The 26,280-nt window shown below is 45.0% G+C and overlaps 1 protein-coding gene across 1 annotated transcript in view; it reads right to left on the bottom strand.

Annotated features, from left to right (window-relative positions):
• Positions 1–26,280, bottom strand: part of LOC142249440 (uncharacterized) — a 107,090-nt gene that overhangs the window by 8,995 nt on the left and 71,815 nt on the right. The window contains exon 10 of the mRNA XM_075321096.1: positions 19,675–19,792. Coding sequence (XP_075177211.1) covers positions 19,675–19,792 — 118 coding nt within the window. The remainder of the gene's footprint in view (positions 1–19,674; positions 19,793–26,280) is intronic.

The following is a 26,280-nucleotide window of genomic DNA, read 5'->3' as shown; positions in this document are numbered from 1 at the left end:
ATGTCCCCTTTTCTCCACCAAGCCCTTCTATTCTCATCTCCCTTAAAGCAATGGAGGACATGGACAGTTTACTAAGCACATAATGGACAAATTGAATCTCCAAAAATTCGGACACATTATCATCCAAACTTTGATGGAAATTCGTTGCGTATTTGATTAGTTCCAAATCGATCTGCTCAATTAATTTGCCTAAAAATACCAAAATGCATCCCCTTTTATCCACCAAACCCTTCTATTCTCATCTCCGCTAAAGCAATGGAGGATGTGGACAGTTTACTAAGCACATAATGGACAAATCGAATCTCCAAAAATTCGGATACATTATCATCTAAACCTTGGTGGAAATTCGTTGCGTATTTGATTAGTTCCAAATTGATCTGCTCAATTAATTTGCCGAAAAGTACCAAAATATGTCCCCTTTTCTCCACCAAGCCCTTCTATTCTCATCTCCCTTAAAGCAATGGAGGACATGGACAGTTTACTAAGCACATAATGGACAAATTGAATCTCCAAAAATTCGGACACATTATCATCCAAACTTTGATGGAAATTCGTTGCGTATTTGATTAGTTCCAAATCGATCTGCTCAATTAATTTGCCTAAAAATACCAAAATGCATCCCCTTTTATCCACCAAACCCTTCTATTCTCATCTCCCTTAAACCATTGGAGGACGCGGACAGTTTACTAAGCACATAATAAAGTTGAAGCCTCGGTACAGCGGGGAGGAAGACTCCAATCTCCTCACCGAGACCCCCACCCCTCCTACAGCCTTGACAACCTCGATTAAAACAATGATTTCCCATTAAAATGTACAAACGGCATTAACATCCCATTTTATTAATGAGAACCGGACACAATAAAACTTCAATTTCACCGGCGGCAGGCACGGATGTAGCTGACACTGATTGGCGCTATCTCTCCTCGGCGTCATATTTGTGTTGTGTGCAATGTATAATTTGTGTAGCCCCCGGAACAAATAAATTTACATATCTGTGCCGACAATGAAATTCCATTTAACTTCTTATAGATGACAGTAACTAAAATCTGAACTGCCAATTGTAGTTCATTAGTGTGGCAGGGACGCTTTCCAAATGTTAATAAAAATTCCAACATGCTGATAAATTAGCGCTTCTAAGGAGCATGTGACACCCCGGTTAACATATTCAACCTCAATTATAATTCCCTTCAGCACCCTGTTATCTGAAACTTTCGCTGGCAATCAAAGGTGCTGTTTTTCAGTGGCCAATTTTCTAGATAATGTAGCTTATCAACACAGTGGGTAAACTTGCCAATGAAATCAAGCAGCACTGAACCACACACGCGCTAATTGCAATGCTTTTTTTATGCATATTTACAGCCTGTCATTTCAAAGAAATCAGTGGCCCATTGAGGCACCCAGTTAGCTGCGAGAAGTGACGCCTGCAAATGAAAATTAGCAAACAAACCAGTGACAAATATGAAATGAACAAATATATTGAAAGGAAAGGGGAAAAAAAAATTCTCTCCTTTTAGAACATCTTCAGTTTAATTTACACCGAGGCCACGCAACGGTGACTCCGAAAGAGAAGGGAAGACGCGGTAATGGCATGGATAAGACAACATTTCGGGTCCCATTTTTTAAAAGCATCTTAAGGGGGCTTTACACGTTGCGACATTGCTAACGATATATCGTCGAGGTCATGTCGTTAGTGACGCACATCCGGCGCTGTTAGCGACATCGCAGCGTGTGACACCAAGAAGCGACGATCAACGATCGCAAAAGCGTCAAAAATCGTTGATCGTTGACACGTCGCTCCTTTTCATAATATCGTTGCTGCTGCAGGTACGATGTTGTTCGTCGTTCCTGCGGCAGCACACATCGCTATGTGTGACACCGCAGGAACGATGAACATCTCCTTACCTGCGTCCACTGGCAATGAGGAAGGAAGGAGGTGGGCGGCATGTTACGTCCCGCTCATCTCCGCCCCTCCTCTGCTATTGGGCGGCCGCTTAGTAACGCCGCAGTGATGTCGCTATGACGCCGAACGCACCTCCCCCTTGAAGGAGGGATTGTTCGGCGACATCGCTGAACAGGTATGTGCGTGTGACGCTGCCGTAGCGATAATGTTTGCTACAACAGCGATCACCAAATGTCGCACGAACGACGGGGGCGGGTGCTATCGCTAGCGATGTCGCAGCGTGTAAAGCACCCTTAAGTCTATGTGTGCACGTTAAGAATTTGGTTGCAGAAATTTCTGCTCCGAAACAGCATCTCTTGGCAGAAAAATGTGTGCATTTTTCCCGCCCTTTTAATGCATTTTCAATACATTTTGGGCTGGAAAAAAATGATACAAAAACGCTGAAAGAATTGAAATGCTGCGTAAAATCTGCAATGGAAAAAAAGCAACAGAAAGGGGGGGAGCCCGCACCGCTTGAGAATGGCATGCAAACAATTAAAAGTGTAAATTCACAAATTATTCCAACTGTACTATAATGCAAAATGAGATTTTTAGCAAACAATCGATCAATAATTTGAGCCACCCCTGCCACGTCACGGCAAATCTGAATGGGGGGTCCTACTTTATATTTAATATTTCCATTGTGCCATGCAGCCTCAAAAATTCATTAAAAGCAGAACCATATTAAAGCAACACATATACCTGTAACATTTCAGAAACCGCTTCCATGATTGCAAGGAGAGGCAACCGTGAATAAAGGCAGTCCAGGTCCCAGCATGAGCAGCGAAGCCATACACACTGGGACAATGTCAGAACTGGCCCTCACAGTGCAAGACTAGGGTCCATGAATAAAGGCGGAACAGGCCCAAAGGCGGAACAAGCCCAGGTGCTTAATTAACAAAGCCTGTGGAAAAGGGTGCGGTGGCTGAGTGTGAACAGCCACCAATATTTAATTTTGATAGAAACAGAAGACATTTTCAAACCAAACCAGGTGTGCATGGCATGGTGGGGGTCAGCCACCGAACCAATAAACAAAAAGCAGTGTGCAAAAAACTTCAGGTTTCTCTTTGACTTTACTGGCATAAGGATTTGAATGCAGTTTTGGGACAAAACTAAGTCGCCCCGTACTGTACGGCAGCTTTCATCGGTGTCTGTGCTATAGCAATGCCATACCGTCAGTCATGAGGACGCCGCTGAAAGCTGTCGTCTTCTTTTTGGCTGCCAGTGTGTATCGTAGTGCAGGGACCCCAATGGGTCTCTGCACTGCAATGCATTTCAGCTGAATGTGCGGCCTTGGACGAACATTCAGCTAAGGGCACGCTCACACGAGCGTTGCAATCGGATGAGTGTAATGCGAGAAAATCTCACCTTGCACTCTGACCAATGTTAGTCAATGAGGGAGAGCAGTTGGTCAGCTTTTCTTGCATCCAGAATCTGGATACGAGAAAAGTCGCAGCATGCTGCGATTTTCTGCGAGAGCCGTATCACTCGCACCCATTCAAGTGAATGGGTGCGAGAGATAGATCAGACTGGGATGTTATCCCAGTGCAGTGCGATATACGCACAGGCTGACAATGGAGGAGATGGGGGGATTAACCCCTCCATCTCCTCCGAAGTGCCCGCCCTCAGCTTTGCAACTGTGACTCGATCACAAGATCAGGTCACAGTCGCATGACACTCGGCTCACGCTCGCAGCAGAGCCTGAGCCGGGGGTCAGCATATCGCATCCGATGCTCTCACATCACATGCCATAGGCTCGTGTGAGTCCAGCCTAAAGCAGAGGATGGGTCCGGCGGACCCCCTGTACCCCCAGGCCCAGTCGCGATCCCTAGTTGTGGGATGAGGACACCATATCATTGTGGGGAGATGCAAATCATGTCGTTCCATGAGGTCTAATCGCTGACTAGGCCTCAAACGATGCCATGACTTGCATTGCCATTACATAATAATAAATAATAATAATCTTTATTTCTATAGCGCCAACATATTCCGCAGCGCTTTACAATTCAGGAGGAACATATACATATCATATACATAAACATATACAAACAAGTAACAATTATAGAGGCTACAATATTTAAAAGGAAAAATGGCAACCCTGCTCGTGAGAGCTTACAATCTACAATGAGATGGGGGGAGGGGCAAGGTACAAGTGTTTATTTAAAATGACAATCCAGCCAGCTCATGGGGGATAGATGATGGCTTCCTGGACCAGTTGGCAAGAGCCTTGAGATGCATTTGGGTGCCAAGGAGTTTGACGTGGGGTTATGTTCTGAGAAGTTGTAGAGGGATTATGTGAAATTAGTTTGGCTAGGGAGTGTGATAGGCCGCCCTAAAAAGATGCGTTTTTAGGGAGCGTCTGAAGCTGAGTAAGTTGTGATTTGTCCTAACTTCTTGGGGTAGAGCGTTCCAGAGGTTTGGTGCAGCTCGGAAGAAGTCTTGGATTCGGGAGTGGGAGGTTCGAATTAGTGTGGATGTTAGTCGAAAGTCATTTGCAGAGCGTAGAGAACGGGTGGGATGATAGACAGAGAGGAGGGTGGAGATGTAGGAGGGTGCTGCATTGTGGAGAGCTTTGTGGGTGAGAACAAGCAGTTTGAATTGGATCCTGTGATATATGGGCAGCCAGTGCAATGACTGGCACAGCGCAGAGGCGTCCGAGTAGCGGTTAGCCAGATAGGTGACCCTGGCTGCTGCATTAAGGATGGACTGTAGAGGGGAGAGTCTAGTTAGGGGGAGACCAATTAATAGAGAGTTACAGTAGTCAAGGCGAGAGTGGATCAGGGCCACGGTGAGGGTTTTTGTCGTTTCCATTGTGAGAAAGGGGCGGATTCTAGAGATGTTCTTAAGGTGCAAGCGGCAGGTGCGGGCAAGAGATTGTATGTGGGAGGTGAAGGAGAGATCAGTGTCAAGTATAACCCCCAGACAGCGGGCCTGCGGCCTAGGACTTATCGCTGTGCCACACACAGAGAGGGAGATGTCAGGTTTAGGAAGGTTGGGAGATGGAGGGAAAAGAAGAAGTTCAGTTTTGGAAAGGTTAAGTTTCAGATAGAGAGCAGACATGATGTTGCAAACTGCAGTCAGGCAGTCACTTGTGTTCTGTAGTACAGCGGGGGTGAGCTCAGGGGATGAGGTGTATAGCTGTGTGTCATCAGCATAAAGATGGTACTGAAAGCCAAATCTGCTGATGGTCTGTCCAATTGGGGCAGTGTAGAGGGAGAACAGAAGAGGGCCAAGGACTGAACCTTGAGGGACCCCAACAGTGAGAGGAAGAGGAGAAGATGTGGAGCCAGCAAATGATACACTGAACGAGCGGCCAGAAAGATAGGAAGAGAACCAGGAAAGCACAGTGTCCTTTAGGCCAATAGAATGGAGCATAGAGAGAAGGAGATGGTGGTCAACAGTGTCGAAGGCTGCAGAAAGGTCAAGAAGAATAAGCAGCGAGTGGTCACCGTTACGTTTTGCTGTCAATAGGTCATTACATCATGAGATCGAGTCAATGCCAAAGTTGCTGAAAAGCCCTGAAAAGTGACTAAAGCTTCATGGCAGAATAGGCAAGGTTCGGGAAGCGGCAAGAATCATATCTGTATTTTTAACCCTATATTTACTATGTTCTGGGGTCTCAGGGAATAATAAAGGACTTTAAACAGCAAATTCAATTCACATCTATATTATTGAATGTGAATAAAATTTCCGGGCCAAATTCAAGTGAATTTTAAGAATTCGCATTTCGTCAGATTTGCTTATTCCTGCTTCTTATTCATTTCCATGGGAAATTATCGTTCCTGTATAAGGAGTTTTTAGAGCATTTTTTTTTTTTTGTAAGAAGTTGGAAAAAAAAATGTATGTCACTTTATTTGAAAAGGATCCGGATGAAATCTACTTCAAACTAAGCACGGTTCAATTGAAAGCATTTCAGGGAAGAAAAATCTTCCAAAATCCTTCAAAAGCCTCTTCAGGGAAAGAAAATCTGTTTGAAAAGAAAAAGTAGCATTTTCTGAAGCAGTTTTTGTTGGAAAACTTTAGACTGCCTCAAATATCTATGTGTAAACAAGGCCTAAAGGAGAAACTACCTTTGTTGTCCATAGCAACCAATCAAAGCTCTTGTTTCAGTGCTCAAACAGCTCTGGTAAAATGAAAGCTGCTCTGTGATTGGTTGCTAGGGGCAACAAAAGAAGGTTTTCTTTTACACAGTTTTATATGGCTGACCTTTAGTTTTTTTAATCATTGCTCAATTTTAATATAAAATTTAGTTTGTTTTAACTCCTCATAATTATTAACCGGCATAGACTTCAAAAGTTCATGGTAGAGCTACAGGGGCAAAGTGGTCCGCTCTGTTGTAACAAGTACCCTATTTAGTTTTCAATGACTGAGGGTTGTACAACCCATCCACCATTTATGATTAAATTATTTAGGCCGCAGGGGTGTCAAACTCATTTTCGCCAAGAGGTCACACCAGCATTATGGTTGCCTTCAAAGGTCCACTTGTAATTGTAAAGCTATGTTCACACAGGGCGTTTTTGGTCCTGACCAAAACCTGATCTTGTGGCAGGAAATCTCCTTAGTCTATGTTCACACAGGGCTTTTTTGGTAAGTTTTTGTTGCATTTTTTTAGCTACGGATTTGCCTTGGTTTTATGCAAACCCATGCTAATAAAGCACTGTTTTTTACAGTACCAGCAAAGTACTGTATATAGTCACCTCATCCTGGTATATAGTCACCTCATCCTGGTATATAGCCACCTCATCCTGGTATATAGTCAACTCATCCTGGTATATAGTCACCTCATCCTGGTATATAGCCACCTCATCCTGGTATATAGTCACCTCATCCTGGTATATAGTCACCTCATCCTGGTATATAGTCACCTCATCCTGGTATATAGTCAACTCATCCTGGTATATAGCCACCTCATCCTGGTATATAGCCACCTCATCCTGGTATATAGTCACCTCATCCTGGTATATAGCCACCTCATCCTGGTATATAGCCACCTCATCCTGGGATATAGTCACCTCATCCTGGGATATAGCTACCTCATCTTGGTATATAGCGCCCCATTCTTGAATTTAGCCCTCTTATCCTGGTATATAGTCACCTCATCCTGGTATATAGTGCCCCATCCTTGAATATAGCCACCTCATCCTGGTTTATAGTCACATAATCCTGGCATATAGTCACCTCATCCTGGTATACAGTCTCCTCATACTGGTATATAGTCACCTCATCCTGGTATATAGACATCTCATCCTGGTATATAGTGCCCCATTCTTGAATATAGCCCTCTCATCCTGGTATGTAGTCACCTCATCCTGGTGTATAGCAACTTCATCCTGGTATATAGCCCTCCATTCTGGTGTATAGTCCTCAATCCTGGTGTATAGCCCCCATTATGGTATATAGCCTCCCATCCTGGTTTACAGCCCCCCACCCCGCCGCACACAGTAAAACAAATAAAATAACAACAATAATAATAATAATAATAATAATAATAATAATAATAATAATAAACGGTTCTACTCATCTACCCTGCGCTCTCCTGGCGTCTCCTGCGACGCTAGCATGCCGGCAACTGACCAGCATGTAAGCGGAGCATCACATGATGTCAGTGTCATGCGCGGCCACCTACAGCATCAGCAGCTGTCAGCATATTCTCTGCTCCCCATACGCAGGATTGTGTGTGTGGGGAGAAATGAATATTCATGGCCTTAATCAGCGGCCGACCCATCACAGTGCAGGGACCCGACGGGTCTCTATGCTTTGAAGTATTTTAGCTGGATGCGTGCATCCATATGAATCAGTGAATGGGGCCCCTTCGGACTCCCTACACCACCGGGCCTGGTTGCATTGGGGACCTCTGCGACCACGGTCATTACACACCAGCTGTCAGAGCTGTGCCTGGCTAGAGCTGTCAGAGTTTTGCCTGGGGAGGGCTGTCAGAGCTATCCCTCAGTAGGACTGTCAGAGCAGTTCCTGGGTAGGGCTGTCAGAGCTGTCCCTTGGTAGGGCTGTCAGAGTTGTGCCTGGGAAGGGCAGTTAGAGCTGTGCCTGGGTAGGGCAGTCAGAGCTGTGCCTAGGTAGGGCAGTCAGAGCTTTGCCTGGGTAGGGCTGTCAGAGCTGTGCCTTGGTAGGGCTGTCGGAGCTGTGCCTTGGTAGGGCTGTCAGAGCTGTCCCTTGGTAGGGCTGTCAGAGCTGTGCCTGGGAAGGGCAGTCAGAGCTGTGCCTGGGTAGGGCAGTCAGAGCTGTGCCTGGGTAGGGCAGTCAAAGCTGTGCCTGGGTAGGGTGGTTAGAGCTGTGCATTGGTAGGGCAGTCAGAGCTGTGACTGGATAGGGCAGTCAGAGCTGTGCTTAGGTAGGGCAGTCAGAGCTGTGCCTGTGTAGGGCAGTCAGAGCCATGCCACTATTTGTGAGAACAGAGTTGAACAGAGTGGGGTGAAAGTGCACACCAGGATTCAGAATTAAAGATGGCGCTCTCTTCCTGTGCTGGTGGGACACTCAGGGGATATTTGTTTTAGGGGGACACTGAGGACTCGGGGGGCATTATATGTTTTAAAGAGGCACTATAATTACAAGGATAGGGGTAGCAATTCTTCCCTTGCCTGGGGAGCAGGCAACAAACAGTAGGCTAACAGTGTTGAGATCAGTGTGAACTATGGTGAAACCGAGCAGCCGATGTAATTTCTTGCAGCACCCCCACAGGGGAAATGAAGCATTACACAAGTACTTGCCATTGAAATAGGTGTCATACTACATAGACACATTGGCTCCTCAAAATGAGAAAAGTTTGCCTGCTGTCAAATTATGCTGGGAGTTGTAGTTATCCAACTGTTTGAGGACCACAGGTTGGAGACTACTAGAACCTGAAAATCTTAGATTCCCCTATGTGCCCTGTAAAAGCTGTTCTGCTGACACTACGGACATTTTTTTAACCATTCTACTGCCAGTTTTTTCTCCCTATAGTTCATCTATCATGGTCTGAGCAGCTTTACTGCAGTATTTCCATTACTATCCAAAAGCGATAATACTGGCCGCTGCCTCCAACACTTTGAATAATGTATCATTTTGGCCAAGTACCACTAGATAATGGCCCTGATTTGTTTCCTAGTAAAATATTCTGAAAGTGGTGTTGACATTACCTAATGACTAGTGATGTTCAAACAAACTGCTTCATCAGAGCAAAACCGAGAGACGGCAAATATTTCTTTCAAAAATATAAAACGATCTGGAAATAATATAGTCTGCCCATTTTTTATTATTCAGCGATGAAGTGAAAATGAGGCATAGCGTAGAAGAAAGAAGATTCCAAAGAAGCAATTTGTTACTCTTTGTGGTTCTATGTATCGATATTCTCGACCCAAGCTAATTTGAAGTTCCCTTTTTAACACAATGTACATTTTTGTTATCCTTTTTACGATACGTTGCTCTAAACATCTTCATGCCGTTAAATATTAAGATTCTAGTGGCCTTTGTCGCTAAATGTGAGACCACTATAAGGCTTTGAGCACACAGAGGTGTTTTTTAGGCTTTTTGTGAGTTTTTTGTTTCCAAAAGGGGTTTTGAAGAGATTTCATGGATATGCCGACACTGATTTATTTTGTTAGGGTTTTTTGGAATGGAAACTACCCAAATCCTTCTTTAAAGGGAACCTGTCACCAGATTTGGCAACTATAAGTTGCGGCCACCACCAGTGGGCTCTTATATGCAGCATTCTAACATACTGTACATAAGAGCCCAGGCCGCTGTGTATAACATAAAAATCACTTAATACTCACCTAAGGGTCGGTGCGGTGCAGACTGGTAGAATAAGTGGCTCCATTCTCTGGTACCGACGCCTTCTCTTTCGGCCATCTTTGTCCTCCTTCTTCTGAAGCCGGCGTGCATGACGCATACTACGTCATCCACACTAGCCGGCATTGAGGTCCTGCGCAGGCGCACTACAATACGTTGATCTGCCTTCTCATGGCAGATCAAAGTGTGCCTGCATAGGACCTCAATGCCGGCTAGTGTGGATGACGTAGGACGTGTCATGCACCCAGGCTTCAGAAGAAGGAGGACAAAGATATCCGAAAGAGGAGGCACCGCACCCAGAAAACAGAGACACCCATCCGACCAGTCTGCACCGAAGCGACCTCCTAGGTGAGTATTATAAAGTCATTTTTATGTTCTACACAGCGACCTGGGTTCTTATATACAGTTTGTTAGAATGATGTACAGTCATATGAAAAAGTTTGGGCACCCCTATTAATGTTAACCTTTTTTCTTTATAACAATTTGGGTTTTTGCAACAGCTATTTCAGTTTCATATATCTAATAACTGATGGACTGAGTAATATTTCTGGATTGAAATGAGGTTTATTGTACTAACAGAAAATGTGCAATCCGCATTTAAACAAAATTTGACCGGTGCAAAAGTATGGGCACCCTTATCAATTTCTTGATTTGAACACTCCTAACTACTTTTTACTGACTTCCTAAAGCACTAAATTGGTTTTGTAACCTCATTGAGCTTTGAACTTCATAGGCAGGTGTATCCAATCATGAGAAAAGGTATTTAAGGTGGCCACTTGCAAGTTGTTCTCGTATTTGAATCTCCTATCGAGAGTGGCATCATGGGCTCCTCAAACAACTCTCAAATGATCTGAAAACAAAGATTATTCAACATAGTTGTTCAGGGGAAGGATACAAAAAGTTGTCTCAGAGATTTAAACTTTCCACTCTTTAAAATTTCCACTCTGAGGAACAGAAAGGAAATGGAAGAACACAGGTACAGTTCTTGTTACGCCCACAAGTGGCAGGCCAATAAAAATATCAGAAAGGCAGAGAAGAAAAATGGTGAGAACAGTCAAGGACAATCCACAGACCACCCTGCAGGTTCATCTTGCTGCAGATGGTGTCAATGTGCATCGGTCAACAATACAGCACACGTTGCACAAGGAGAAGCTGTTTGGGAGAGTGATGCAAAAGAAGCCGTTTCTGCAAGCACGCCACAAACAGAGTCGCCTGAGGTATGCAAAAGCACATTTGGACAAGCCAGTTACATTTTGGAAGAAGGTCCTGTGGACTGATGAAACAAAGATTGAGTTGTTTGGCCATACAAAAAGGCGTTATGCATGGAGGCAAAAAAACACGGCATTCCAAGAAAAGCACTTGCTACCCACAGTAAAATTTGGTGGAGGTTCCATCATGCTTTGGGACTGTGTGGCCAATGCCGGCACCGGGAATCTTGTTAAAGTTGAGGGTCGCATGGATTCAACTCAGTATCAGCAGATTCTTGACAATAATGTGCAAGAATCAGTGACGAAGTTGAAGTTACGCAAGGGATGGATATTTCAGCAAGACAATGATCCAAAACACCGCTCCAAATCTACTCAGGCATTCATGCAGAGGAACAATTACAATGTTCTGGAATGGCCATCCCAGTCCCCAGACCTGAATATCATTGAACATCTGTGGGATGATGTGAAGCAGCTGTCCATGCTCGACGACCATCAAACTTACCTGAACTGGAATTGTTTTGTAAACAGGAATGGTCAAATATACCTTCATCCAGGATCCAGGAACTCATTAAAAGCTACAGGAAGCGACTAGAGGATGTGATTTCTGCAAAAGGAGGATCTACAAATTATTAATGTCACTTTTATGTTGAGGTGCCCATACGTTTGCATCGGTCAAATTTTGTTTCAATGCGGATTGCACATTTTCTGTTAGTACAATAAACCTCATTTCAATCCAGAAATATTACTCAGTCCATCAGTTATTAGATATATGACACTGAAATAGCAAAAACCCAAATTGTTATAAAGAAAAAAGGTTAACATTAATAGGGGTGCCCAAACTTTTTCATATGACTGTACATAAGAGCCCACTGGTGGTGGCCGCAGCTTATAGGCCCCAAATCTGGTGACAGGTTCCCTTTAAAAGAAACAACAAGACGTTTGCTCTAAAAACACCCAGTACTTTAATATAGAAGTCAATGGGTAAGGTTTTTGGAACGTTATTGCCATCATTTTACAGTAATTTAAAGGGGTGATGCACTATTCTGCAATAGTGGCCACATACCTGTAAAGTTGATAGGAAAGGATTTTTTTAAATACCTTGTTCAGCCAATTCTGCCTCTGAGTGGCGCTGTTGCGGTCCGCTCATCCCTATGAACTGACCCCCCCCCCGGGCTCCGAGACCTCTGAAATCCCGGTGATGTCATTTCAACTTCCAGCTGACCTGACATCACTGAGGCGGGACCCAGTCTCTTTGTGTGAATGGCCTGTGGGCGGATTTTCACCACCCAGCATGTAGCGCGCTCTCTCCTTTGCTGAGCTGTGATGAGCGGCGAAACACCGCCCACAGCCCAGTCACTCAAGAAGACTGGTGCCACGTTCGGTGATGTCGGGTCAACTGGAAGTTGGAGTGTCATCACCGGATCTCAGAGGTCATGGAGCCCGGGGGGGAGGGTGAACTTCATGGGGATGAGCAGACCACAATAGCGCCGCTCAGAAGCAGGATTGACTACACAAGGTATTTGAAAAGCTTTCACTATCAGCTTTACATGGATGTTGCCAATATTGCAGAGTAGTGAATCACCTCTTTAAAGGGAACCTTTCACCAGATTTGGCAACTATAAGCTGCGGCCACCACCCCTGGGCTCTTATATACAGCATTCTAAGGCTATGACCGCACTTTGCGTTTTTACCTGCGTATCTGCAGCATTTTGAGCTGCAGCGTTTTCATGCCAAAAGGCATGCATTTTGCTTTTCCATAATAGTCTATGGAAAATGTAGATTTCTAGACCGCACTTTGCGTTTCTAAACGCTGCGTTTAATTTGCATAATTTGTGGCAAAAAACATGCGTTCAGAGAAGCAGCATGTCAATTGTTTTTGCCATTTTGCTAACATTGAAGTCAATGAGAAATGGCAAAAACCAAGATTCCTTCAAATTCCTGCGTTTTACCTGCTTTTTAGGTGCAGAAAACATGCCTTTTGGACTTCCAAAACGCATGCTTTTCAGACATCAAAATAATAGAATCATATGTCCCTTTACACACACACATAGTCCGACAATTAAATTAGTGAAAATTATGCGTTTATTGCTATTTTAGCAAAAAATATTATGAAACCGCTATAATTTCATGAAATATAACTATTTTCTTTATTAATTCAAAAATTATATATGTTTTGCTTTTTTTTCTCTTTTTTCATTCTGTTTGACTAATTAATCATTATTTATCAGTGTCTTGATGTTCAAAACGCATCTGTCAAAACGCAGGTGAAAAAGCATGTAAATAGCGCTGAAAACCCATCTAAAACGCGGTAAATACGCATGCGTTTTTAGCGCTAAATTTCTGGAAAAGGCAACTTTGGCCAAATCAATTAAGGCAAAACCGTGCATTTAGAAAAGCAAGTAGCACGACGCAAAGTGCGGTCATAGCCTAACATGCTGTTAGTAAACGACTGATCCGTCACACGGCGAATGCAACACAGGGCCGTCAGTCACATCCGTCGCTAATAGAAGTCTATGGGGAAAAATGGATTCCTGCAAAATATTTTGCAGGATACCGTAATTCCTCAAGGCGACGGATTGTGACTGATGCAAAACAACGCAAGTGTGAAAGTAGCCTAAGGCTACTTTCACACATCCGGTTTTTGCTCTGCGGCACAATACGGCACTCTGCAGAAAAAACGCAACCGTTTTTTTTTGCGGCCGGTTGCGGTTTTTTTTTGCATAGACTTACATTAGTGCCGTATTGTGCCGCATGGGCTTGCGTTCGGTCCGGTTTTTGCCGCATGCGGCAGATTTAGCTGATGTGGCGGCCGGATGGAACGTTCCCTGGCACGTTTTTTGCTCCGGCAAAAAAAAAACGCATCCGGCCGCTGCAGCGCATTTTTCAATGCATGCCTATGGATGCCGGATGCGGCGCGATGCGGAAAAAAACACATCCGGCCGCCGCATGCGGTTTCTTCCACTGCGCATGCTCAGTAGCATGCCGCAACCGGAAAAAAACGGACGGGCCGCATGTAAAAACTTATGCAAAGGATGCGGTGTTTTCGCCGCATCCGTTGCATAGGTTTCACAGCCGGATTGAGCCGCACTGCTCAAACCGGATGTGTGAAAGTAGCCTTAGATAACCCTATTTTTGTTATAAGTATCCCCAGATAATAAGATAATTTTAAGGTGTATGGCTGCTGAGACCCCCAGCAATCTAGCAGTAGATGCTTGAATTCCCTACAGTGCCTCCACAGGAGACATTGAGTATTACATGACTCTCATTGAAATCAGTTAACTATATGTCTAAACACAGATGTCCTTCCAAGAGAGAGATGTTCTTTAAATCCTCCCTACTTCATAGATAGAAGTTCTGAATGTTACATTACCCCTCTCAAAAAACACTAAAAAGGTTATCTTAATTTAAAAAAAAAAAAAAATCAAACAACCCCTTTGTGGCTCTAAAGCCTTTTTTTACTAAGTCTAAATTTTTTGTAAAATTTCCAACTTGTGCGAAACAACGAATCTGAATGATCCCAAACGTCATTACATAAAATACGCATTCATTCTCATTTGCAAACCAATTTGAAGCTTAATAGGCCAATGAGAATTTTTGGCCTCATCTGCAAATCATTTCAACGGATCAGTACAAAAGCCAATACCCCCATTTCTCCTAACGACCGCTAATCGCTTGACAATGTCGTGTCACCTTTAAAACTCCTACAAAAGCCAAAGCTACCGATACAGATGACAATTAGATTGCAAGCTCCGACGGGACCAATATTCGAATATTTCTCATACGGAACGCCTACAAAGAAGCTACCAAATTCTGGCATTCTCGGAGACGAAGAAGAAGTCTTTGGATGAAAAAAAAGAAAGTGCAGAAATTCCTCGGTTGTGTTTCTTTTTTTCCTTTTTCCTTTGGAGAGCTGCCATTGTGCATCTTCGTAGGCAAGAATCATTTGAATTATTTCCAGATTACCTACAGCAAGTGCCAACGTACTAATGTGCTGGTGTATTGACTGTGCTGCGCTAACAGCCTATTAGTGATTTATTTCCCACGCCAGAATTTCATTTAGGAAAAAAATGAAAACCTTTCCTAGAAAAAAAAAAATAATAAGAGCAATGCACATTTGGTAATTAGAATTTCTTCTCCTATCTTGGGATTTATCTATCAGAATTTATGTGTCCTACGCTCAACGTTTGGGGAAAGGTCTAGGTCGGAATCGGAACGTCGCTGTTACTTTTATTGTTTGGCTCGTCTTATTGTTGATGGCGGTGATACAATACAGTAAGCAATGGCTTTTCGGTCATAAGTATGAATCTGATGGCTTGTTCCGGTATCTTTTTTGGCTTGAATCTCATAGTCTTGACAATGTTGAGAGAAGAAAAGTTTACTCTTTAGAATACACATACCTCAAAGGACTCCCATCTAGTTGCTATGGTGGGGTCCAAGTTGGCCCCATGCCTCTGGTCCGAGACTAATAACTAGAAATGACTGAGTCAGCCAAAATGTGAATTCAGGAGATTCGCTCAAAGTTACATTATGTTTATTTGGTGTGAATCCAGCCAAACCCCAAAGCATAATAGAATATACAAAAAATTGTATTTGCCTCTCCCCGGCTCTCTGGTATCCCTCTACACAGCTCCATGTTTGTCCTTCCTTTGTCACGCGCAAACGTGGGAAAAACATGGGTTTCACCACAACAAACAAGAGGTACACCAGGGGCACTTTAACAAGGGTGGGCCCTAGCGTTAGTGAAAGAGAAGATGGACACCTCCTCCACTTACCTGCAACTGTACCCAGTACTCCAAGCCAGTCTCTATACAAGTTCCTCACCTGTCGCCGAGCTGGAACCTGAAGCCCTGAGTGACCCTACAATAGTCCTGGCTAGTGAGTGGACAGGAAAGGATCACTAGTCCCACGGCTGCTCTAAAACAACACACAAGGGAAGAAAGACAAACAGGGGAATCAACAAAGGATAAACTCCAACTTCTTGGCTGCAGTCAGGCACCAGGACTGCAGCCTACTCCACAACAGACAGAGAAGGTTCCAACAACTCCTTCCACCTCCAGGCCAAGTCTCAGAGGTACTTTGCATGCTGCGACATCGCTAGCCGATGCTAGCGATGCCGAGCGCGATAGTACCCACCCCCGTCGCACATGCGATATGCGGTGATAGCTGCCGTAGCGAACAACTTCCTACGGGGCGGGTCACAGCAACGTCACATGGCAGGTGGCCAATAGAAGCGGAGCGGCGGAGATGAGCGGGACGTAAACATCCCGCCCACCTCCTTCCTTCTGCATAGCTGGTGGAGGCAGGTAAGGAGATGTTCCTCGCTCCTGTGGCTTCACACACAGCGATGTGTGCTGCCGCAGGAACGAGGAATAACATCGTATCTCCTGATTTAGCGACATTATGAAAAGGACCAACGCTACACAGATCGCCGATTTACAACGCTTTTGCGATCGTTTATCGGCGCATCTAGGCTTTACATGTTGCGACGTTGTTACCGGCGCCGGATGTGCGTCACTTTCGATTTGACCCCGACGATATCACAGTAGCGATGTCGCAACGTGCAAAGTACCCCTCAGACTGAGGATACAGTATAACCGGCACCCTCTACAGGGACTTGAGGGTATATATCAAGACTGGGAGGGGTCCCAAACCAGAAGCACCTGAAAAGGTAATGAGAAGGATGCTCGCAAGGAAAAACTGACATTAACCCATTACACCCCAAAAGAAAGGAAACTACATTTAATTTTGAAACCCTTCCATGGAAATGACCTGAAATTGTCACAAGTCTCATAAAATAGAGAGATGCTGTGACATCCTTCCTCTTCTTGCTGCCTTTGATAGTCTTCCATCTTCACAAGATTGTCTAGAACCTCTTGCAACTCTATGACATGCTTTGACTTTTGTCTGTCAAGATGTTGCAAGACCGTTGTCAGCGTCAGCGGCATTGGAAACACTCTGGACAACTGAATTATTGGGGAACTCTTCAAATTTGCAGATGATTCAAAGATAGGAGTAGCCAACACTAGAGAGGAGAGAGCGCGGATCCAAAAGGATCTAGACACGCTCGAACAATGGGCCGAGGCAAACAGAATGGTGTTTAGGAGGGATAAATGCAAAGTCCTACATCTGAGTAAAAAAAAATGTAAAAACATATACAGTATGGGAGAAATATAACTTGGTGATAGCACCAGGAAAAAGGACTGGGGCATAATAGTGGATCCCAGATTCAACATGAGCCAACAATGCGGAGCTGCAGCTAAAAAGGCCAACACAATTCTGGAATGTAACAAGACAAGCATTGAATCTAGAACAAGAGAGGTGATTATTCCCCGATACTCTGCCCTGGTCAGACCCCACCTGGAATACTGTGTATAATTCTGGGCGCCCCAATTCAAGAAAGACATCGATATATTGGAGCAAGTCCAGAGAAGAATAACCGAGATAGTAGAACATCTGTAGACCATGTCATAGGAAGAACGGGTAAAAGAACTAGGAATGTTTAGTTTGGAAAAGAGAAGGCTGAGAGGAGACTTAATAGCGGTCTACAAATATCTGATAGGTAGTCACAATGTAGCGGGAGCGGCCCTATTCTCATAAGCACAAGGAAGTGCAAGAAGCAATGGGATGAAACTAAAACGAAGGAGATTCAGATTAAAGGACTTAACAGCCCTTTGAAAACCAGCAAAATGGCGGCCTTCTAGGTGAACGCAATTTTTTGCAAAAGTGAATTCAATTTGCTCCTAGGAAAAAGTATGGTGATTTTCTTTTTCAAAGGCACATTTTAAAAAATGTAGGCTACAGAAAAAATCCAACCTCAGAGTTAGGGGAACTTCTCACATAGCGAGATCGCTGCTGAGTCACGGTTTTTGTGACGCACCAGCGACCTCCAGTGACCTCATTAGCGATCTCGCTGTGTGTGACACTGAGCAGCGACCTGGCCCCTGCTGTGAAATCGCTGATCGTTACACACGGTGCTGGTTCATTTTTTGGACGTTGCTCTCCCGCTGTGAAGCACACATCGCTGTGTTTGCCAGCGAGAGAGCAACGATCTGAATGTGCAGGGAGCTGGCGTCTGGAAGCTGCGGACGCTGGTAAACAAGGTACACATCGGGTAACCAAGTGAAGCGCTTTGCTTGGTTACCTGATATTTACCTTGGTTACTAGCTTACGCCGCTCTCAGGCTGCCAGTGCTGGCTCCCTACACACATAGCCAGAGTACACATCGGGTAACTAAGCAAAGCGCTTTCCTTAGTAACCCGATGTGTATCCTGGCTACGAGTGCAGGGAGCCAGCGCTAAGCGGTATGCGCTGGTAACCAGGGTAAATATCGGGTAACCAAGCAAAGCATTTTGCTTAGTTACCCGATATTCACCTTGGTTACCAAGCGCATCATCGTTTCCACGAGTCGCTGTGGGCTGGTGGCTGGTCACTGGTCGCTGGTGAGATCTGCCTGATTGACAGCTCACCAGCAACCATGTAGCGAAGCACCAGCGGTCCTGACCAGGTCATATAGTGGTCGAAATCGCTGGTACGTCGTTTAGTGAGACGGTACCCTTACTCTTAGGGGTGCTTCACACATAGCGAGATCGCTACCGAAATCGCTGCTATGGCACGGTTTTGGTGACGCAACAGTGACCTCATTAGCGATCTCGCTGTGTGTGACACTGAGCAGCGATCTGGCCCCTGCTGCGAGATCGCTGCTCGTTACACACAGCCCTGGTTCGTTTTCCTCAAAGGCGCTCTCCCGCTGTGACACACAGATCGCTGTGTGTGACAGCGAGAGAGCGACGAAATGAAGCGAGCAGGGAGCAGGAGCCGGCGTCTGGCAGCTGCGGTAAGTTGTAACCAGGGTAAACATCGGGTAACCAAGGTGGTTACCCGATATTTACCTTAGTTACCAGCCTCCGCAGCTCTCATGCTGCCTGTGCTGCCGGCTCCGGCTCTCTGCACATGTAGCTGCAGTACACATCGGGTTAATTAACCCGATGTGTACTGTAGCTAGGAGAGCAAGGAGCCAGCGCTAAGCAGTGTGCGCGGCTCCCTGCTCTCGCGGTTATGATCGCTGCTTCGGCTGCTGTGTTTGACAGCTAAGCAGCGGTCATAACAGCGACTTACAAGGTCGCTGTTACGTCACAGAAAATGGTGATGTAACAGCAACCTCGTTGTCGCTGTCGCTATGTGTGAACCAGCCCTTACTCTTAACTAATCTCCAACAATAAGGAGTAAGTAAATTAATGCTCAGATAAGGATATGGGGACACAAACCAGTTTAATTCATGATCGTGTGGCAGATTTACCACTCCTGTCAATATTTATATGGAGCAAAGAAACTAAACAAAATGCGTGTGAAAATGTGTGAAAATGCACCAGTGGCTGATGCAGGATGTTAAATTTTGCACATCTTTAGACATTTTTGTTTAAAAATGTTTAAAATGTTAAAAATGTTTAAAAATGTTGCACCACCTATTTTGTTTTTTTTGCTTAATTTGCATCACTTTTTTGTACCAAAAGTATTTTAAAAAAAATTAAAAAATGAAGGTCTATGCAAAAATGAGTAGTTCCGTCTTGGATAAAGTTGGATATCGAATTTGAGAACTTTGAGGAATTTAACTTAAGGAAACAAAAAAAAACCAAAACATTGGGTTATCAATATGTCCTGGGTTCTGCACTTACAAGTGCACAACATAGTGATGACTATGGTGGAGAATCGTACCCAATAATGTCTATTCCCACATGTACTTACGGAGATATGCAGTTGACCCTCACTCCCCTGTCGATCCATTCTGTTCCCAACGTTTGGGTTAATTTCACAACACCAGCTTTCGAAGTGTTGTACGCCAGCTGCTTTTGAGGGTGCGGGACTATAAGAAAAGAGAGAAGGAAGAATTTATTTGGGATTAGAAACTGATTACTGAGTTTAGTAGAAAGTATCTTCATAATCAGACCTTCAGAGTCTACATGATCAGACCTTCAGAGTCTATATGGTCAGACCTTCAGAGTTTACGTGACCAGACCTTCAGATTCTATATGGTCAGACCTTCAGAGTCCACATGGTCAGACCTTTAAAGTCTACATGATCAGACATTCGAGTCTACATATCAGACCTTCAGAGTCCACATGACCAGACCTTCAGTGTCTATATGGTCAGACCTTCAAGAGTCTACATGGTCAGACCTTCAGTCTACATGGTCAGACCTTCAGAGCCCACATGGTCAGACCTTCAGAGTCTACATGATCAGACCTACAGGGTCTACATGATCAGACCTTCAGAGTGTACATGATCAGACCTTCAGAGTCTACAAGGTCAGACCTTCAGAGTCTACAAGGTCAGACCTTCAGAGTCTACAAGGTCAGACCTTCAGAGTCTACAAGATCAGACCTTCACAGTCTACATGATCAGACCTTCAGAGTCTACATGATCAGACCTTCAGAGTCTACATGATCAGACCTTCAGAGTCTACATGATCAGACCTTCAGAGTCTACATGATCAGACCTTCAGAGTCTACATGATCAGACCTTCAGAGTCTACATGATCAGACCTTCAGAGTCTACATGATCAGACCTTCAGAGTCTACATGGTCAGACCTTCAGAGTCTACAAGGTCAGACCTTCAGAGTCTACAAGATCAGACCTTCAGAGTCTACAAGGTCAGACCTTCAGAGTCTACAAGGTCAGACCTTCAGAGTCTACAAGGTCAGACCTTCAGAGTCTACAAGGTCAGACCTTCAGAGTCTACAAGGTCAGACCTTCAGAGTCTACAAGGTCAGACCTTCAGAGTCTACAAGGTCAGACCTTCAGAGTCTACAAGGTCAGACCTTCAGAGTCTACAAGGTCAGACCTTCAGAGTCTACAAGGTCAGACCTTTAGAGTCTACAAGGTCAGACCTTTAGGGGTGCTTCACACACAGCGAGCTCGCTGCCGAGATCGCTGCTGAGTCACGCTTTTTGTGACGCAGCAGTGACATCATTAGCGATCTCGCTGTGTGTGACAATGAGCAGCGATCTGGCCCCTGCTGCGAGATCGCTGCTCGTTACACACAGCCCTGGTTCGTTTTCTTCAAAGCCGCTCTCCTGCTGTGACACACAGATCGCTGTGTGTGACAGCAAGAGAGCGACAAATGAAGCGAGCAGGGAGCAGGAGCCGGCGTCTGACAGCTGAGGTAAGCTGTATCCAAGATAAACATCGGGTAACCAAGGTGGTTACCCGATATTTACCTTAGTTACCAGCCTCTGCAGCTCTCACGCTGCCTGTGCTGCCGGCTCCGGCTCTCTGCACATGTAGCTGCTGTACACATCGGGTTAATTAACCCGATGTGTACAGCAGCTAGGAGAGCAAGGAGCCAGCGCTCAGTGTGCGCGGCTCCCTGCTCTCTGCACATGTAGCTGCATTACACATCGGGTTAATTAACCCGATGTGTACTGTAGCTAGGAGAGCAAGGAGCCAGCGCTCAGTGTGCGCGGCTCCCTGCTCCCTGCTCACACTGGTAACTAATGTAAACATCGGGTAACCATACCCGATGTTTACCTTAGTTACCAGTCTCCGCAGCTTCCAGACGGCGGCTCCGTGCAAGCGCAGCGTCGCTTACACGTCGCTGCTGGCTGGGGGCTGTTCACTGGTCGCTGGTGAGATCTGCCTGTTTGACAGCTCACCAGCGACCATGTAGTGATGCAGCAGCGATCCTGACCAGGTCAGATCGCTGGTCGGATCGCTGCTGCATCGCTAAGTGTGAAGGTACCCTTAGAGTCTACAAGGTCAGACCTTTAGAGTCTACAAGGTCAGACCTTTAGAGTCTACAAGGTCAGACCTTTAGAGTCTACAAGGTCAGACCTTTAGAGTCTACAAGGTCAGACCTTTAGAGTCTACAAGGTCAGACCTTTAGAGTCTACAAGGTCAGACCTTCAGAGTCTACAAGGTCAGACCTTCAAAGTCTACATGGTCAGACCTTCAGGCTATAATCTATACACCAGTCACTTGTCTTTCTACAAATCAACTTATTTTGGATGTATGTTTGATGGCAAATCAGTGGACTATAAACATCATATAGCCCATAATAGCAAGATACAATGTTGGATAGCCACTGTTTCCTTCTGTCCATGTGGTATCTAGTTTCATGTTTCGGTCACCTGAAATAAGGAATTATGGTGTAGTCTGGTGAGTACCCTTTCTGCTTCATTGTTCACATGGCACAGATCGTCGTGAATGCACCTTGTAATTCAGCTATTTTTTTTAATGTTGCTCCTGGTACTGCAGCTTATTTTGGACTGAGTGCACCTGGTACTGCAGCTTATTTTGGACTGAGTGCACCTGGTATTGCAGCTTATATTTGAGTGACTGCACCAGGTACTGCAGCTTATTTTGGAGTGACTGCACCTGGTACTGCAGCTTATTTTGGACTGACTGCACCTGGTATTGCAGCTTATTTTGGAGTAACTGCACCTGGTACTGCAGCTTGTTTTGGACTGACTGCACCAGGTACTGCAGCTTATTTTGGAGTGATTGCTCCTGGTACTGCAGCTTATTTCGGAGTGACTGCACCAAATACTGCAGCTTATTTCAGAGTGACTGGACCAGGTACTGCAGCCTATTTTGGAGTCACTGCACCAGGTACTGCAGCTTGTTTCAGAATAAATGCACCAGGTACTGCAGCTTGTTTTGGAATAAATTCACCAGGTATTACAATCATTGTCACCTTTTATTCCTTTAATTAGCGGATTGGTGAAAATTATAAACTTCTTCTGTTTTGATATTGATAAAGTATCAGAAGGATAAATCATCAATAACAAGGAGTTGGAAAACTAATTTAACCCTTTCATCATCCTAAACCACCCCAAATATTAGGTATTTTACTACTGAACCATAAGAGACCTATGGGAATATTAAAAATATTATCCCATGAACAAAGTTATCAACTATCCATAGCGTGGGTGATAAATATATGAACCCTGGGATATGTAGAATCCAACTGATAACAAAGAGGAGGGTTCCATACCTCTGAGTGAATTCAGAAAAAGTTCTCATGCATGATGACCCTTCCATTCACCACTGTGGATCCCTTTGAAAAGTAGCGCGCATGCATGACCCTCCGTAGGGCCGCTGTCAGGGCATTAAACCACAACTGGTATATGGGGTCCAGTTAAGAGGGGGCCCAACCAGGCCCGGAGTAATTACTTAGCTTCATTAAGCACCAGGCTGCCCAGTCCCCACTCTTCGCCGGGCCCCAGTCACAGCCGCAGCAGAGGGTCCCAGCAGTGTTGCCTCTGCCACTACACTGGCTAATTTGCATGCAAAGGGGTGGGGAATGCAAATTAGCCATGTGCTGATTCTAAAGGCAGGGTCAGTGCAGCTGAGCAGAGCGCCGGTGCGTCATCCGTGCAGCAGCGTGATGAGGTCATCACTCTGTAACCTCATCACACTGCTGCAGTCGGTCTCATGGACAGTGAACACAGTAGTGACCTTTCATGACCATATGTATAGCCTAACATGGATTATACATGAACAGCATGTCTCTAGTATTTTTTTAGTTTGACCAGTTTTTTAGAGGATCATTAGATAATTATATGAATTGCTTTTATTTCTTTAGTCCATTTCTTTCTCCTGGCAGTAGAAGAGTTACGACCATAATCTACTGCTTCTATAACAAGATTTGCAGAAACAGACTTTTTTCGTCGAAAGATTCTGTAGCAAACTCATCTTTCTAGATTTTCCCTGTGGCGTCGAGCTACTAAACACACATTTTATTAAACACATTTACAGAACAGTCATGAGCTCCCTCGTAGCTTTTCAGAAAACTCATTCAGCATTTCTTCACCAGACTCGTCTCAACCCTCAACGCAACTTCTTATTTTCAGAGAAGCTTCAAAAATGTGAAGGATAAGTCTCCGGAGGACAAAGGTAATGGAGCATAGACGCCTAAGATCACTTAGATCTCTGCACTACAAATCCCAGCATGTCTTGTGGGAAACTATATTTTTACGTAAAGTAATTAAATAGGACACTGGGTTGCATTTAAGCCTTTAAACTATTGGGATTCTTAAGACCCTTTTAGTCTGAAATGAGAAGACCAATTCCTAAATCAGGATACATTAAAGCTGAGTGCCAAGAAGTCAAATTAGATTCGAAAAGCATGGCTGTTTTCTTCTAAGAACAGCGCCACACATGACTACAGGTTGCTTTAGGTATTGCAGCTTAGCTTCATTGAAGAAAATGGGGATTCCAGAATACTGTATATAAGAGCCCAGGCCACTCTGTATAATGTAAAAAACACCTTTATAATACTCACCTAGGGGGCAGTCCGGTCCAATGAGTGTCGCTGCTCTCCGGTCCGGTGCCTCCTCTCTCCGGTCCAGTACCTCCTCTCTGCTGCGATTGCTGTCCTTCCTCTACCCAGCCCAGTGTGGATGACGTGTCCTACGTAATCCACACGTGCTGGTATTGCGCTCCTGTGCAGGCGCACTCTGATCTGCCCTTCTGAGGGCAGATCAAAGTACTGTAATGCGCAGGCGCAAGGAAATGTTAAAGACTGCCAGCGCATGCGTACTACAATATTTTGATCTGCCCTGAGGAGGACAGAGATAAGTGCGACTGCGCATGACCTCAATACCGTCCTGTGTGGATGACATAGGACGCGTCATGCACATGGGCCTCAGAAGACGGAGGATGGTGATCACCGCAGAGAGGAGGTGCCGGACTGAGAGCAGCGACACTCATTGGACCAGATCGCCCCCTAAGGTGAGTATTATAAAAGTGCTTTTTACATTTTACACAGTGGCCTGGGCTCCTATATACAGTATTCTGGAATGCTGTATATAGGAGCTCAGTGGAGGTTTCCGTGGCTTACAGTCGACAAATCTGGTGACAGGTTCCCTTTAAGCTTAGGTTCACAGTGATTAAAGTGCCCCCGTCAAGAATAAAAATTCTGCGTTATGCTGACTGGTAGGCATGAATGATGAATTTTAATTTATAGGGGCTGTCCCATGGAACTGAGTTATCACCTATCCATGGGATAGGTGATGAACGGTGGGAGTCCAACCACTTGTACCTGTCCTGCACCGATCGGCACAATTGGTAATTTTTACTCTTGATGGAGCATATCCCCATTAGAATGGAGGAGCAGGTCGATTGTCTGATAGCTGCTCCATTCATCCTTTATGGAACTGGTGAAAATTACAGCACTCAAAAGAGAATAAAGGTAGCAGCGTTCTGCAAATCCCCATAGTTGGACCATAGAGGTCAATAAGTTACCACCCATCCTTTGGAAAGGTGTTGAGTTAAGTTCACATGTCCTGTAGTCATCCGTGAGAAGGCATCCATTGCGAAACTGATTTCTGATCTAGTTTGTTAACATCGGAGTCTATGGACAATGGATCCATTAGCGGTTGCTTTTTAGCCATTGCATTTGTAACAGATCCGTTGTATTCTTATTGGATCTGCTACGAATGAATGAGAAATAGTGATCCGTTAACAGATCCTTTGTCCATAGACTCCCATGTTAAAAAACTGGATCCGGCAGAAATAAATTTCCCAACAGATCAGTTGTCCATAAACTCTACATGCTAAAAACGGATCCGTTATTTAACAGACAAAAAAGTTTGAACAACTTTTTTGCGAACGGCTCTCTAACGGATCCATTATAATGGATGACTACAGGACATGTGAACTCAGCCTTGGTTTGTTTTTGTAGCGCTCCTGAAGCCCTCAGGGTGCTACAGGGTTCTGCATCCCCACAAGGATACAGGGTCTACCCCTTAGGGCCCCTGAGATCCAGTGTCGGTAACACCAAAAACCCAGGTAATCCTAGTTTTCCCAAACATTCCCCCATACAATGGTACAGGGCTAGGGTCGGACCAATGGATGGCTGCCTAGAGGTGGAGCCAGTCCAGTCCACTAGTTGACCAGGTGGGAGGGGCAGACTGTGGAGAGTAGTGATTCGAGCTGTGACAGAGGAGGTGTGAGGACTGTAGTGTGAAGGTGAAAGCGAAGTGACGTCTTGACTCGGGTTAACGGTGACCCAGGATAGTGGTTGCCGGTGGATTACGGTGGAGTGCTCCCGAAACTACGCACGAATGTGGTACAGGACCCTAGGGCAAGAAAGAGCTCCAAGCCGACCTGTTAACACCTGCACAGTGAGGGGACCATCAAGGACCTTGCTGACCCTAAAAATCTGAAGACTCAGTAGCAAAGGGAGAACCAGGTACAGGACCAGAGACTCCAACCCCACAGCGTTCATGCTACCGTCAGGCGGACAGAAGTGGACAAACCACCGGACGGGGACCTCCAGCTGCTCTACGCTACGGGGACCCATTTACCAGAGACAGGTGCAGGGGAAGAAGGTACCAGAGAACCAAACTG

This window comes from Anomaloglossus baeobatrachus, chromosome 8 (genome assembly GCF_048569485.1).
Source record: "Anomaloglossus baeobatrachus isolate aAnoBae1 chromosome 8, aAnoBae1.hap1, whole genome shotgun sequence".
Classification (NCBI taxonomy): domain Eukaryota; kingdom Metazoa; phylum Chordata; class Amphibia; order Anura; family Aromobatidae; genus Anomaloglossus; species Anomaloglossus baeobatrachus.
The sequence above is the reverse complement of the archived record's forward strand: the minus strand, read 5'-3'. Positions and strand labels throughout refer to the sequence as shown.